Below are 13,821 nucleotides of genomic sequence, written 5' to 3' on the forward strand. Positions count from 1 at the left end.
CCAACGACTACAGAGTACATCAGCGACAGCATGCATAGTCTAATGATCCTCACATTGACAGCGCTGCGTGTAACCGCGCGCACTAGAAAGTCCTACACGTTGTAACATATACAAGCCCTCGCTATACCTAGACCCGTCCCATGACACCACCCAGACACTCGTCTCGTTCGTCCGTGTCCATCCTACCCCTATCACAGAACCCAGTCCCGTTCAAGTTCCTCCCGAATGACAGTTCACCACTCCGCCATTAGCGCGCCGACGAAACTGGCCCTCTTGGGAGCACCTCTCGAGCTCCGCCAGCGCCTCTCCCTGATATTTCGGCCCCCGTCTGTAGAGCAAGTCCAGAGAAATAGTGTGTCGCGTTCCTTGTTGCCTCCTGGCGATCCTTGCTGATCCGTAATCTGTAACGATGGTGATAAGGGGCGCTCTACAAACGAAACGCAAGCCCCTTGAAAATGGTGTCCGAGAATGATAAATGTTGACAACACCTGTGCCGCAAAGCTTTGAAGCGCCGTACTCTAGAAGTGAATCGAACGTAGCCGTCATCATGATGCATTATACCTCAACTGGTGGCGCTCTCGTCCCTTGTGGGACCAGTCGCGCGACCTGCGTCTGCCCGACCTGGACCAGCGCGCGCGCAGACGACCACAGGAAGGGGAAGAGCGAAGGGAAATAGCTGTAAAGCATGGCGCAAACCATGACCAAAAGTAGCGGTATCTGAGATGTTGTTAGCTCAGTCACACAAACGACATGTCGACAGGAACGTACCCAGATAAAGAACAAGTTCCGGTCACTGCTGAGATTCTTCAGCTTCTTTTCATGCGCCGCTAGGAACTGTTCTTGTTGCTCTTTCGTGATGGCGTTCTTGCGTCCAATCTTCAAGATCCCGGGCGATGTAGCTCGCGTGATCGTCCTCGCTTCGGCAGCCGCAGACGTAGATGGCTGATCGTACAGGCTCGTGCACTTGATGTCTGCCTCTGCATCGGCGGCAGCGCGGATCGCAGACTCCTGCTTCGTGTCGGAATCCTGCCGCCCAAAGATCTCCTCGTAGGCGGGAGGTGCTTGAGCGCCGTTCTGCATGTAGGAGCTGAGGTCCCACCAGCGACTGTCCATCTTGGGATTTCCGCCGTCCTGCGAATCTGGGCGAGCCCCGGAACCGCCAGGCATGAGCTGCTGCATGCGACGCATGAATGGAGCCTGCTGAAGGTACGCCTGATAGTCGGGCAGTAGGGGCATGCCAGGGAACGTCGGGATCTGCGGCATCTGGGGTAGACTTTGGAGATGCAACGCCATCGACTGCTGGAGTTGGTGGAATTGCTGCTGAAGTTGGTCCTTCAAGGCCGCGAACTGCGTCGTCGGCGACCCAGGGCCACGAATCTCCTCGTCCGAATCGTCCCCAAGATGGTCGGTGCTGTCCACATCGCCTCTCACCCGGCTCTGTCGTCGCATGTGCATGTACAAGTCCTCGTCGGGGTCTTCGTCTTCAAAGTCGCCAGACGTGTACTCGGGGCTCTCCTCGCCGCCGTCGACAGCGATAGGCTCGTCGTGGGTGTGGGCTCTGGTCATCGGCTCCCAGAGCGAGCGCAATGAGGTGGCGCTGCTGGTTCGGCTGTGCAGAGAGCCGCCGCTAAATGATCGGGCATGGCGCTCAGACTGGCGAATGGCACGCAGCACCTGCCGCGACTGCGCGACGTCGGCAGCCGTGAGACTGGACAGGCTTCGGATGGTCGGATCGGCCCCGACAAGCATCAGCCGCCTCACAATCTCGGGGTGGTTATTGATCGCAGCCACATGCAGCGGCGTGAAGCCGCCCTTGTCACGAGCGTCAGGGTTCGCTCCTCGGGCGAGAAGCGCCGCAACAAAACGGTGGTAGCCGAGCGAGCACGCCAGGTGCAGCATCGTGTGCCCAGTTGGCCTCTTCAAGTCCAGCCGGGTCTTGTGAGTGCTGTCGTCGAGATCAATCAAGTCGAGGACCTTGAGCAGCTGGGACTCGAGGTGCTCGTGGGAAGCCGCATGGTTGAATCCGGGTCCGCCACTTGTCTGTCCACCCGATGGCCCGGCGGCCCACGTCGAGCTGCCGTCGTTGAGGATCCGTCGTGCCAAGTCGCTAACATCGACCATCTGACCAGACATCTTGTGGCCTAGCACAGACAGCGCCGTTCTGATAAGCTTGTCCTCGTTGTCGTCAATGTACTTGAAGATGGGCGGCTCCTTGCCCATAGGAAAGCTCTGAGCCCCTGGGACACCTTGGTGCTTGAAGGTGACCGCCACTGCTCCAGCCACGGGAGAGGGAGGCAACAGACAGACAAGGGACGAATCGCCCCAGTAAGTCGTCGTAGTGGCCTTTTGATCACCGAACCAGACCTCCAACCCTTGGAAGAACCCTTGCCCCAGCACGGTGACTTCGATGCCGCCCATCTTGGGGCCCTCGTTCGGAATGATCTTGTGGATCATGGGAGGCGGCCGGGCCTGATTGACACCCATCGGCAGGGCGAAGAGGCTGCTGCTTAGCGACTGCGCAAACTGGTTCTGGGGGATGTTGACGCCATTGCGCAGGCCGTTGGGGCTCGGGGCTCGACTGGGGTGGCTCGACGTCGGTGCAGAGTACAGTTGGGCCATTGCCAGGTTATCCATGCTAGCGGACCTGTTGTTGGCGAAGAACGGGACCTGGTCGCTGCTACCGGGTGTCGGTGGCCCATTGGCAAACGGCTGTTGCCCAAACATCTGCTCCATCTGCGAGAAAGCAGCGGGGTTCGGCGAGAAGGGAGACGTGGCCGTCGACAACTGGGCGCTGGTAGTCTGAGAACCCGGGGGCGGGGACGTTTCCAGTCTCGTCATCGTCAAACCGTTAGGCACGCGCGTTCCGCTTCCACTCGACTTCCTCTTCTTCGCCAGCGGCCCGCCTTGGCTTGGGGACGGCGGCCTGGACATTGTTCGGGTCGGCGCCGTCGCGGCGCTCATGGTCGGCGTGGTCTTGCCCGAAGTTGAGGCGGCATATGATGGGGATTGACCGTTGCGCTGGCCCGCGTGATGGTCGCTGGCAGATGGCGACATGTGATAGCCATTTTGCGCAGGCGGCCCGAGGCTGCTCGTGGCGGGGTCCTGAGCCGCCGTCGAGGATGTGACGGCTTCAGACATGGCGGGCTGCGAGGAAGCTTGGGTCATGGGATGAGTCTTGTGGTCATCCGTGATCATGATTGGGTTAGACATTGCCTGCGCGATGACGCGGTCCTGGAAGTCCTTGATGGTGAAGATGACGTTGAAACCCATCTTCTCGTTATGGTGGCGGCAGTAGCACGCGATGCGCATCGGTGCGTCAATCTGCATCGCGAGATTAGATGCCACCGTCTCCGGCCGCCCGTTCGGGTCCATAACGCCGCTCAGGGGCTGCCACTCCTTCACCTCCTGTGTATTGAAGACGATGACGCGGCGTTCCTCGTCAAGGCCCCAGAGCTTCTCTTCGTCCGGCTTCTTGATCTTCTTCCGCGCGGCTCTCTTTCGTTCTCGGGTGATGCATCCCTGGCAAATGCGGACGTCGCCGCCGTTTTGTGGCGAGTTCTCGTCGTCCAGGTCGGGCAAATGACGCTGCGGCAGCTTGCAGGCTCTGTCCAGGGCCTTTTGCTTCATTCCCGGCTGCTCCATGGCGCTCGTGCAAACCAAAGTGACGTGCAGTTCCAGCGTATCGGGTGACCTTTCGGGCGCTGGCTTCGCCAGGAGCTTCGGCTTGGATATCGTATGGGCTGGGAGATGCAGCTTTGTAACCCCCGGAGGCAATGGCGACAGCGTCATCTTGATGGGAATTTGGGTCTCCACACGTGACTTGAGCGGCGTTGGCATGATCCTCAGCTCGTAGCCTCCAGTGAAGTTGAACGGCGCCGCGTTGTACATGGCAGCCTGCTGCTGTGGCATCGGCACCGGGCCTCCAAACGGAACGGGGACAGGCCGCCCGTTCGCGTGCGCAGCCATGTCCATTCGGTTCGGCCACATGGCGTTGCCGTTCATGGCCTTATTAAAATCGTGACCCGCACCAGGAGACGGGGAGTTGAAGAAGGTATTTGCGGGGGAGGAATTGTGACTGGTCACCATGGCCGACATAGGCGAGACCTCTCTCGAGCCGGCCGTCTTGGCGCCGTTGACGGACGAGGCCATCGAGTATTGCTGCATCCAAGAGTTAGCGAGGCGACGTCTGAACGTCAGCGCGGAGCACTTACCGATGGCTGCTTCTTGTGATTCGGCGCCTTCGCCCGGTTGGGCTGTGCGGTCTTCTTAGGGCTTGTAGTCTTGATGGTGGGCATGCCCGGTGACGGCATGTTGATCTGAGAACCGACCGCAGCTTCAGGACTGCTCGAGGCGCCTTCGAAGTCGAAGGAGCGATCCATAAATGTGTCGTCGTGTTCACCGAAGCCGTACATGGCGTCCATCATGACGGAGGGGTCTGCCTCGCGGCCAAAGGCAAAGGCATTGTCCTCGTCGTCAAACGCGCTGTAGTTGGGGTTGGCCCACTCCATCTTGACGTCCTTGCCATCCTCCATGGCCGTGTCGGCGGTCGTCGCCGGCGTCTTGGCGGACGCGGAGCTGCCGGCCCTCTTGGTGGAGGAAGCCGACTCGGATGAGGAGTCGTGGTACGACTCGTTGGGCGAGTCGGGGAGGGCGTCGGGCGCGGAGGCCGTCAGCTCCTGCGGGTTGAGAAAGTTCTTGCTCTCGTTGGTCCCTATCGTCTCCAGACTCTGCAGGGTGTCTGGGCTGTTGGAAAAGTCGAAGAGGTTCGAGGCGCCGAACTCATCGTCGTAGTCGTGGAAGTCGCCACTGGGCATTCCCGCTCCCGCGATAACAGGGTCCCCGGGGCCTTTACCTGCCGCAGATGACATGACCACCAGCAGACAGAGCCGTGCGCGTCGTCCACCTCACAGGGGTCTCGCTCGAGCGAGGCGCCGATGGGAAGGCGACGTGCGTGATGGGGTGACCGGGTGCCGAGAGGGTTCGAAGGGTCCCGTTGGGGAGGGACGCCCGAAGCGTACAGATCAGGGGTCCGACCCGGCTCGGGATGCAGTTGTATCTCGACTCAGATGCCTCGAGGCTCCAAAGCCATCTCCTCCCCCGTGGGACACGGACAAAAAAAGGCGGAGGGAAGGCGGTAAAGGTGCGTGCGCCTCGGCGAGGTCGGCGGGACGCGAGAGGTGAGGTCGAGGGCAAAAAAGCAAGATTAAGGTTGGGGGCAGGAGCACGCGCCGCGCGGAAGGCGCTTCAATTGACGGGGCGGCAGAAATCGACCGCCGGGCGCCCGATGACTGTGGGATCGAACTCTCGACGATGGGCGCAGATGCCGCTCGAAGGCCCTCTGCCGTCGTGGCCGTGATCGTGGGTTTCGCTCGGTGGTGCGGCAGCAAGAGACGTTGAGGCGTTGAGGGGGAGGGAAGAATCTGCGACGGGATGAGCGAGACAGTGGACGAGACTGACTGGCTGTCGGGCTGCTCTTAGGGGACTCTGCGCGCACACGGCCTGCGCTGCGCCGACTTTGGGGGGGTCCGGGTGGGAGGGGAGAGGGAACAGTGGAGGCGGGCTGGGACAACCTGGAAAGGGTACCGTCGCTCGAGGCACTAACCTGGAAAGTGTCAGCGCCCAGCGCTGAAGGAACCTGGAACCGTGGAAACAGACCGGGAGGGACGCTGGGGCGGCGCGGGCTGTTAGTTGGTGGCCACTGTCCCGCCGCACAGCACCGCAGCGCAGCGTCACCTCACGCGCATCTGCGGCAGAGTCAATGTCAGTCCATCTGGAGCAGGCCCGCCCTGGTGGCCCTTGGGCGGTCCTTGGTAGGCGTGGCGCCTCAGACCGGTGGGGTCCAGGGTACGGGGTGTCCACCCGCCCAGCCGTTTGATTGCTCGAGTGCCGCTGTCCGAAGTCCGGATCGGACAGTGTTGAGTAATTGATCCGCGATCTGAGGCACTGTCCGTGGCGCAGCGGAAGCCCCGGATAACACAGTGTGTATTCAACTCCATCCAGTCTCCTCCTCCTGGCTGGCAGCCCGGCGCCCAGCCAATAGTGGCGCAGCTGGTGGTCATGCCTGCCTTAATGACTCTGCGACGTGATCCATCCATCCATCAAGGCACGGCTGCCTCCGCGTCCACAGTCTTGCCAGTGCAGCCATGATTCCCAGCCTTCGAGGTACCTGCGCGGCCACACACAACCCCCGCGTTGCAGGCGTACCTGCCACGGTCGACCGCTGAAGCGCCATCCACTGTGATGGAAGCTTCCCAGCCGGGTGCCAGTTCTCTCCACAACTCCCACCACCCTCAGCCTAGCCAGCCCAGTCCAGCCCAGCCCAGAGAGGCACCGCCCGGCGGCGGCGGCAGCACAACAGAATCGCCCTTCTGAACAGCTGTCCCCTCCAGCTTCATCCCCAACCTTCTGACGTTTCCCCAACCCAACCTGGGCCCCCCGGGTCAATCGGGCGACGATGAGCTTCTCCAGCCTTCCGCAGCAGCGGCCCGTTCTGTGACTCAACTCCGCGTCGAAATCCCACCCCGCAATATTACGCAAGCCCCTCGTGTTGTTACACGTCCTGGGATCTGTTGCGTCGCGTTGTGTGTGTGCCTTTGGGTTGCGTCGTCCGGCCTTGGTCGCCCGAATGCTGCCCCCGGCCGACCGCAAGCTGGTCCCTGCACCAAGGACGCATGTACGTATGCGAATGGCGGTCATGCTGCCCCTTGATGGATGGCGCATGCCGCAATTTTCGGCGCAATCAATTGGTTACGCGCCACAAGGAGAGAACTCCTGCATGCTGCTGTAGGCGTCGTTGTGTAAAGAGGCAACGCTCGGCCAACGCGAGTGGTCGCTGGGAAAGCATGCACACAAAGTATCGCCATCGCTGCGTCTCGGCCTGTCTGCCACCAAGCGCCCGGCGGCGCCACCCGGTGCGGACCGGGCAGTCTGCAGCTGACAGGGAGGTGCGCATTCAATTGCCTATCTACGGGCTCCGCATCGCCATGAACTCAAGAACATGCTAGCCGTAGTAATATAAAGCTGCGTGCGTGTACGTGCGTCGCCATGGTTCTGACGCGACGCCATCCACAAGCTTTGGGCCCGTGTCCAGGCCGCCATTGTGGGCTTTGTCGGCGAAAAGGGCCGTAAGGGCCTTGGTGGTGTGAGCCGACGCCCAATCAACGACGCCAGCCGCATCGCCATCTTTGCGACTTTTTCTCGCCGCATCCCGCACATCGACGACGCGCATCTTGTTATCAGTTCGTCCCTGCGCCGTCCTGCACCTAGCATGCAGCCACGCCTTGCCGCGTTGCCACGGTGGCTGGCCGTCCATGGCCGCGGCGCGTCGTGATCGCGTGCCGTCCATCGTGCCTGGCTTGCTGTGTCGGCCCGACGCTCGACACTGGCGACACCTCCCGCGGCGATCTTCACGCATGTACTACTGCTAGTATCCAAGGCAGATGAACATCTCCAGGATTTTATTCCCGTCTATACAAACGCTGGCTAGTGATGTTCTAGAACCACTCCACTCAGTGGAAAGGCTGTTGTGTTTACAGGGTGTGGATGCGAGGCGCATCTACACAGACTATAAACGCCAGGGCGCCACCTCCTCGCCACCGGATGAAAGAACGGCCTCGAGCGCATCCGGCAATTGGGCGGTAACGGCACTGCGGATAAGCGATCGGGATCTTTCGCTGTCAAGGTGATCGATTCAGCTCGGCTACACCTCGTCCGGGAACCGAATCTCCCGATCTCGGCGGACGCGGACGGGCGTGGCCGTCCCAGAGTCTGGCTGCATCTGGATTGCACCGGACAAGGACGCAGACAATGCCGGCCCTTCACCCGAGGGTGCTGTCCCCTGGTGGGCCTGGCGAGGGTTCGTCGGGCCTGATATGACGGGACGGGGCTTCGGGCGCCTCGACTCGACGTCACCTGGCTTTCCTGCGAGATATTTGCCGAGGACGGGGATCCGGCGCCGTGCTTCAACGGCACGCGGCTCGTCGCTCAAGCTCTCGCTAAGCACACGGCCAAAGGTTCGAGGCGCGAGATATCCGATTTTTCCAAGCGGGATGCTCAGGCCGTGAACAACCTAGCGCTACGTTAGATTCTGGGTTGAACGAGGCAGACATTTCAGACAAGGTGACGGCTCATGCACTTACAACACTGCAAACAGTCAGGAACCAAACGACGATTCGAATCGTTTCACTGAGATCCTGGACATCTCTACGCGGGACACCATTCTCATCACTCATATGCTCCTCGATGAACTCGAGGCTGATGAATAGATAGAAAACGGCAGAGACTCCAATGGGGCCAAAGAAGCCAACAAAGATGGCCTGCCTGGTCTCCTCGATCTGGCGAATCCACTTGTGCATGGCAAACACCCACGGTAGGCGGCGCACCAGGAGGACCAAGATGCCCAGCACGGCGAGCTTCCAGGTCGGAACGATGGGATTGTCGCCGAAGAGGGTCCACGGGAGAACGGCCCCGTACCACAGAAAGATGGTGACGTTAAGCAGCATGTCGATGGTGGGCTGCAGGGAGTCATCCTTGGTCTGCAGTCGGAACCAGTCGTCCCACGTGAAGGTGTTGCCGGCAATGAAACAGGCAAGCACGTCGTCGGTGCCAATGAGGCCGCATGTGCCGAGCACGAAGAGGGCGAGCGCGATGGCGAAGACGAGGAAGCTCTCGCGGTCGACATAGTTGCGCTGCTTGGCCCAGAACAGCAGCTCCTTGCCCAGCCAACCGACGACAGCGCCGTATAGAATGCTCAGGATGATGGTGTAACCCCACGTGAAGCCGAACCAAAGCCCCATGGCGTCGCCAGCATTTCCCTCAGTGGCCCCCGCACCGACGTACTTGATGAGGTAGAGGGCGAAGAACAAGAACGGGTAGCCCAGGCCGTCGTTGGTGCCGGACTCGGCGATGATGAGGTTCTGCAGATCCTTGGGGATGTTCTGGTCGGCAAACTTGCCCTTGACGATGACGGCAGACAGCACGGGGTCGGTGGGCGTCACGCAGGCACCGACGGCGAGGGCATGCAGAAAGCTGGGCGGGCGGACGAGGCCCCAGACAAGCAGGCTGGTGGCGATCCACATGGCCGTCATGCCGGGCCCGACGAGGAGGAGGATGGGCTTCCACTCCCTGCGCAGGTACTTGCTCGGGAGCTGGACGCCGGCCAGGACCAGCTGGACGCCGAGCACGAGGCGGGAGAAGTTGAGCGTGATGCCATTGAGGTTATCGCGGCACTCGAGGGCCGAGACGCCTGACTGATTGCACTCGGCGTAGTCACGCGGACGGATGAAGTCGGCGCCATGGGGCCCAAAGCCGACTCCGACGAGGAGCGAGATGACTGGAACAAAAAGATGTCAGTCCTTCTGTCCCGCAGCAACTGTTCATGCCCTCTCTCTCTCTCGCAAGTCTCACGCCTTCCAGGCCGCCAAGTGCCTTGGCACGGGAGAGCGACACGGGCCAGGTGGAGACACAAAAGAGCCCAGCCTCAAGCGCGGGGCGGGGGAGGAGGGGGGACTCACGAGCCTCGGAGAGGTAGAAGTTTTCCTTGAGGAGGAACGACACGAGGCCGAAGAGGGAGATGAAGCCGCCCAGCAGGGCGACGGTGATGTTGAAGTTTGTCAGCTGGAGCGGCACCGCCCAGATGCTGTCTTTGTTGTGAGCCATCCCGGCAGCACAAGGCGTTAGCAACGCGAGAGGCGAGAAGCGGCGACGACGTGGGTGAGCGCAGACGAGGAAGCGGTCATGGCGCTCTTGGTCGGCGACGACGAAGGCGGCGAAAGTAGCGACGACGACGAATGGCGTGTCATTCGCAAAGGAGGAGAGCGGCAGACGAGAACGCGGAGACGGGCGTCGCGAGCTTTTCTTCAGTCGGTGTGATCTGGCTACGGTGATGACGTTGATGCGGTGGTGGTGCTGGTTGTGGAGAGAGAGTAGGCCCAAGTCGGACCAGAATTTTTCAAGGTCAATGCCGTCCCCTACGGCACGGAGCAAAGGCCCACGGGGGTGCTCAGTAGCGCGCCCGCCGGTGAGGCTCCAGCTGTTCAGCCACCGGGCGCAGGCGCCGCGGCGAGGCGCCCGAGATGCCTCCTCAGCGCAGCCGGCACTTGTCGTTGGTTAGAAGCACAGTAGCTTGCCTTGCGAGTGAGTTCGTGGCCTGGCGAGCCCGTTAGCTCCCGTCGGCAGGTTCGTCTTGGGCACACCACCACTACCACCACGACAACCACGGGAACCCGTGGGGAATAAGGTACCTATGGCCCTTAACCGTCGTGTGCCCAACACAGGCGGGCTGACACCCCCGAACCTCCCCAGGCGGCGTCTGCAGCTCCGGCCCGGGAGCGCGGCAGGTGAGGAGAGACGTCGTCGTGGTCGGGTCGGGTCCGGGCGGCGCGTACAAGACACGGACAAGCCGGCCGGGGGGGAGGTGAGACACGCAGGATAACCCGGCCTCAGCCCCGGGGTGACGACCCCGGTCCTGTTCCTGTTCCTGCTGAAGGATGTCAAACTCGGCCGTTACACAGGCCGTCCCACGCTGGAGGTGCGGACGCACACACGCAGCCGTGGACGTCCGTATACCAGACGAGGACTGATAATCATCAAGACACGATCCCTCATCTCCTCTCCCATCTCGCCGTCCACCTCCCTTATATGTACACATCTCATCCTCCTCTCTCCCCATCACATGCCAACTCGCCGCCTCTCCCTCTCCCTCCTTCCCTCCCTCTCTTCCTCCATCCATCCATCCACCCCTCTTTCTCTCTCTCCCGCAGCCACATCATCCCACCTCCGCCTCGCCCAAACCGCCCGCGCTGCCAATCTTCGACCCTCCCGATCATGCTGTACACTGTTCCATCGCAGGGCGACGGGACCCGTCCAGACGAACGCTTGCCTTTCCCCTCTTTCGACATGCCGTTCGCTGGGCATCCGACGACGTGTGAGCAAGTTAAATGCGCGCAGGACACACAAATGCGACGAGGTGCGTGGGGCTGTCGAAAACGACAGAAGGGGAGACAAAGATTCCATAGAAAGATTACGAGGTATCATCGCGAGAGCGCCCGACGAGGCATACCGGCCCAGGGCGCAGAGAAGAGTACAAGTATGCCCGCATGTGCATCGCCTTCCGATCTCCGTCCCGTCCAGTCCAGTCCAGCCAGTCCAGTCCAGCAACGCCCCAAGGTCTCGCGTCACACACGCACCGAAGACGAGAAATAAAAAGACGCACAAAACAAAAGGCCGCATCGCCCGGCCCGTCTGCCATCCGTCGCCCGTCCCGAAATACCCGCTCGTCGATGCCCTCATTCACACCACGCCAATCTTGGCCCCCCTCACGGCCAGCCGGTCCGCCGCCACGTTTCCCCTGTCCGTGGCGTGGCCCTTGACCCAGTGAAAGTACGTCGTGGCGCCCACGAGATTCCTCTGGTCTATCAGATCAATCACCTGCTCGATGAGGTCCTTGTTCTTCACCATCTCGCCCGACGCCGTCATCCATCCCTTGCGCTTCCAGCCCGGCGCCCACTGCGTCACGCAGTTGATCGAGTACTGGCTGTCGCTCACAATCTGCACCGGCTCCGTCACCGGCGCGATCTGGAGCGCTCGCAGGATCGCCATCAGCTCCGCCCGCTGGTTCGTCTGCGGCTCGCCCGGCAGTCGCTCCGACACGTTGCGCGGGTCGCCGTCGCCGAAGAAGACGCCCACCCCGGCCCGCGATCCGGCCTTGCCGTTGGCGAGGCTGCTGCCGTCCGTGTAGATCTGCAGTACATTGTCGCCGGGCTTCTTGACTGTCGTTGCCGTGGTCCCGGCCGCTGCAGCCTTCTTCGTCGACTTGCCTGCGGTGGCACGCTGGGTCGTCTGGCCAGGTTCGACACCCGCCGCCTCGCCCAGGGCCTCGACGGCCTCCCGGCTGCCAAATTGCCTAATGTACGTGACCGCCTCGATCCGGCTGTTGAATCGTCTGTACTTGGGGCCCTTGACACCCTTGATCGCCGCTGCGGCATCAGTCCAGTCCGTGTAGATGCCCGTGGGCGAGCCCACCGCCACGGCGTAAAAACGGTCCGGCTCATCTGCCGGCGCTGAAACCTTCTTGCCTGCTGCAAACGCCTTTGCATCCTCCATTGACGTGAATGATTTGACTAGAAAGACGGTCAGTATGAGTCGCAGCGTGAGCGGATAGCTGGCGCGCCAGCTCAAACGTACATATCGCGCCCTTGAACCCCGTGGTCTGCCTTGAGCAGTCGGCGTAATTGAGGTACACGCCGGGGATGTGGCCGGCCTGGACGGCGTAGAACTTTTGCAGATTGTCCATCTTGCGCTTCTTGGTGGAGCTGCCGGCCGTGGGCTCAGAGCCCGACCCTGGGGCGGACCTCTTCTTATTCATTGTGTTGTTTTCGTCCCCTCTCGCAGCTGGCACTGCTGGCACTGCTCCTGCTGCTCGTACAGCACGCGGGGCGGTGGAGACGGCGAGGAAGCCGAATAGAAGCGACAAGTCAGAGCCGGCCGGACGTGCAGCGAATGCTCGCACCAATCTCGGCGCCGCGCGGGCGAGGATGCTTGCCCGTCTCAATGCTGCTGTCGCGGGCTGCACTCGGGCGGCTGAGGCAGACGACCAGTGGCAACCGTCTCGGCGGTGGAGTTGCGCGCTGCCGTCGCCGTCGCTGTTACTGCTTTCGCTTCTGCTGCTGCTAACACTTGATATGCAGAAGACGCCGCCTTCGCTGCCGTTGCTGCCAACGCTGGCTGCTGCTTGCTGTAGCAGTGGTAGCAAGCCGCTGCCGTTGGGCGCTGTCGTCGGGGTCGCACAAGGCTGTCGCTGGGCGAGTCCGTCGGCTCCCTAGTCAATGAAGGCGCATGCTGCTGCTGCGGCTCAAACGGGCTTTTTCGTCTCCCTCCTCTCCGGCACGTGGCGCGCGACGTCGTCCTGTGCGGTGCGTGGCGGATACTGGGCTGGTGATGCCTGGGCCGCGACGCGCTCTTGTCGTGAGCAGAGAGACACGAAGAGGAGAAAAGAAAACAGAAGAGGAAGGGGGGGGGGGGGGGGGGGGGTTATGCAGGCCACCACACGCTGCCTGGCCGCCCTCGTGATGGAAGCAAAACTCAGTGAGGGGCCACCACCCTGGGCCAGCTTTGGCGGGGCCTGCTAGGGGGGGGGGGGGGGGGGGGGGGGGGGGGCCACGCCAGCATTCGCCCGGCCTCACCAAGCATCTCGACCCCCCCCCCCTTTTTTCGAGCCCCTACAAATCTCAATCCTCCTGTCTCACGACTCACCAAAGCACCTCCGGCGACATGCCAATGAGCCCGCGTAATTGCCATATCACCATCCCACCCTTCGTCTCCTGAATGCATCTCACTCTCACACGCCATTTTCCAACGCTGCTATGCCATCGCGTGAGTGAAAACAGGCTCAAGTTGAATGAAGCACTCAATTCATCGCAAAAGTGTGTCTAGTGCAAATGCGACACAGTGTCCCAACTCCAGTCCTAACCGTTCGCCTCGCCATGCCGGGTATGCAGTACACATGAACAGCCGCCTCAATCACTGCTAAACCCCCGAGCAGTGAGGACTATCTAAACCCCCTTCTGCTCGTCCTCCAACCAGCTGTCGACTATTCAGCAGTCCACAAACACACAAACCTCTGAGCACCTCAACATAGCAATGGCACCGTGTTCGTCGCTGACATCGTCGCCGTCGTCGTGTGCGTCCAAGTCTTCTCTCGTAACAAATGCAATCAGTTCGCGCCGCCGTCGCGAGGCTCACACGTTCGGGCGACCATCCAGGCGCGGCGTATCGGACGGCGCGCGACGGTCGAGTCTCGCATGGGCCTCGGAGGTGGTAATC

General features: G+C 61.6%; 3 protein-coding genes across 3 annotated transcripts; all 3 read right to left on the minus strand.

Annotated features, from left to right (window-relative positions):
- Nucleotides 1-555: 555 nt before the first annotated feature.
- PLICBS_008238 (SPT3 Dosage dependent suppressor of Ty-induced promoter mutations-like protein) lies at nt 556-4,814 on the minus strand (the record flags this gene model as incomplete). The annotated part of the gene is made up of 3 exons (XM_018324260.2): nt 556-717; nt 769-4,158; nt 4,212-4,814. 3 exons carry the CDS (start codon nt 4,812-4,814, stop codon nt 556-558), a joined length of 4,155 nt encoding a protein of 1,384 aa, XP_018177439.2.
- A 2,885-nt stretch (nt 4,815-7,699) lies between these two features.
- On the minus strand, nt 7,700-9,657 carry PLICBS_008239 (uncharacterized protein; the record flags this gene model as incomplete). Its single annotated transcript, XM_065601351.1, has 3 exons — nt 7,700-8,068; nt 8,139-9,331; nt 9,513-9,657. The coding sequence occupies 3 exons, from the start codon at nt 9,655-9,657 to the stop codon at nt 7,700-7,702; spliced, it is 1,707 nt and encodes a 568-aa protein (XP_065457423.1).
- A 1,632-nt stretch (nt 9,658-11,289) lies between these two features.
- PLICBS_008240 (uncharacterized protein) lies at nt 11,290-12,364 on the minus strand (the record flags this gene model as incomplete). The annotated part of the gene is made up of 2 exons (XM_065601352.1): nt 11,290-12,119; nt 12,184-12,364. The coding sequence occupies 2 exons, from the start codon at nt 12,362-12,364 to the stop codon at nt 11,290-11,292; spliced, it is 1,011 nt and encodes a 336-aa protein (XP_065457424.1).
- Between the last annotated feature and the right edge of the window lie 1,457 nt (nt 12,365-13,821).

Source organism: Purpureocillium lilacinum, assembly GCF_023168085.1.
Source record: "Purpureocillium lilacinum CBS 284.36 DNA, scaffold_6, whole genome shotgun sequence".
Classification (NCBI taxonomy): domain Eukaryota; kingdom Fungi; phylum Ascomycota; class Sordariomycetes; order Hypocreales; family Ophiocordycipitaceae; genus Purpureocillium; species Purpureocillium lilacinum.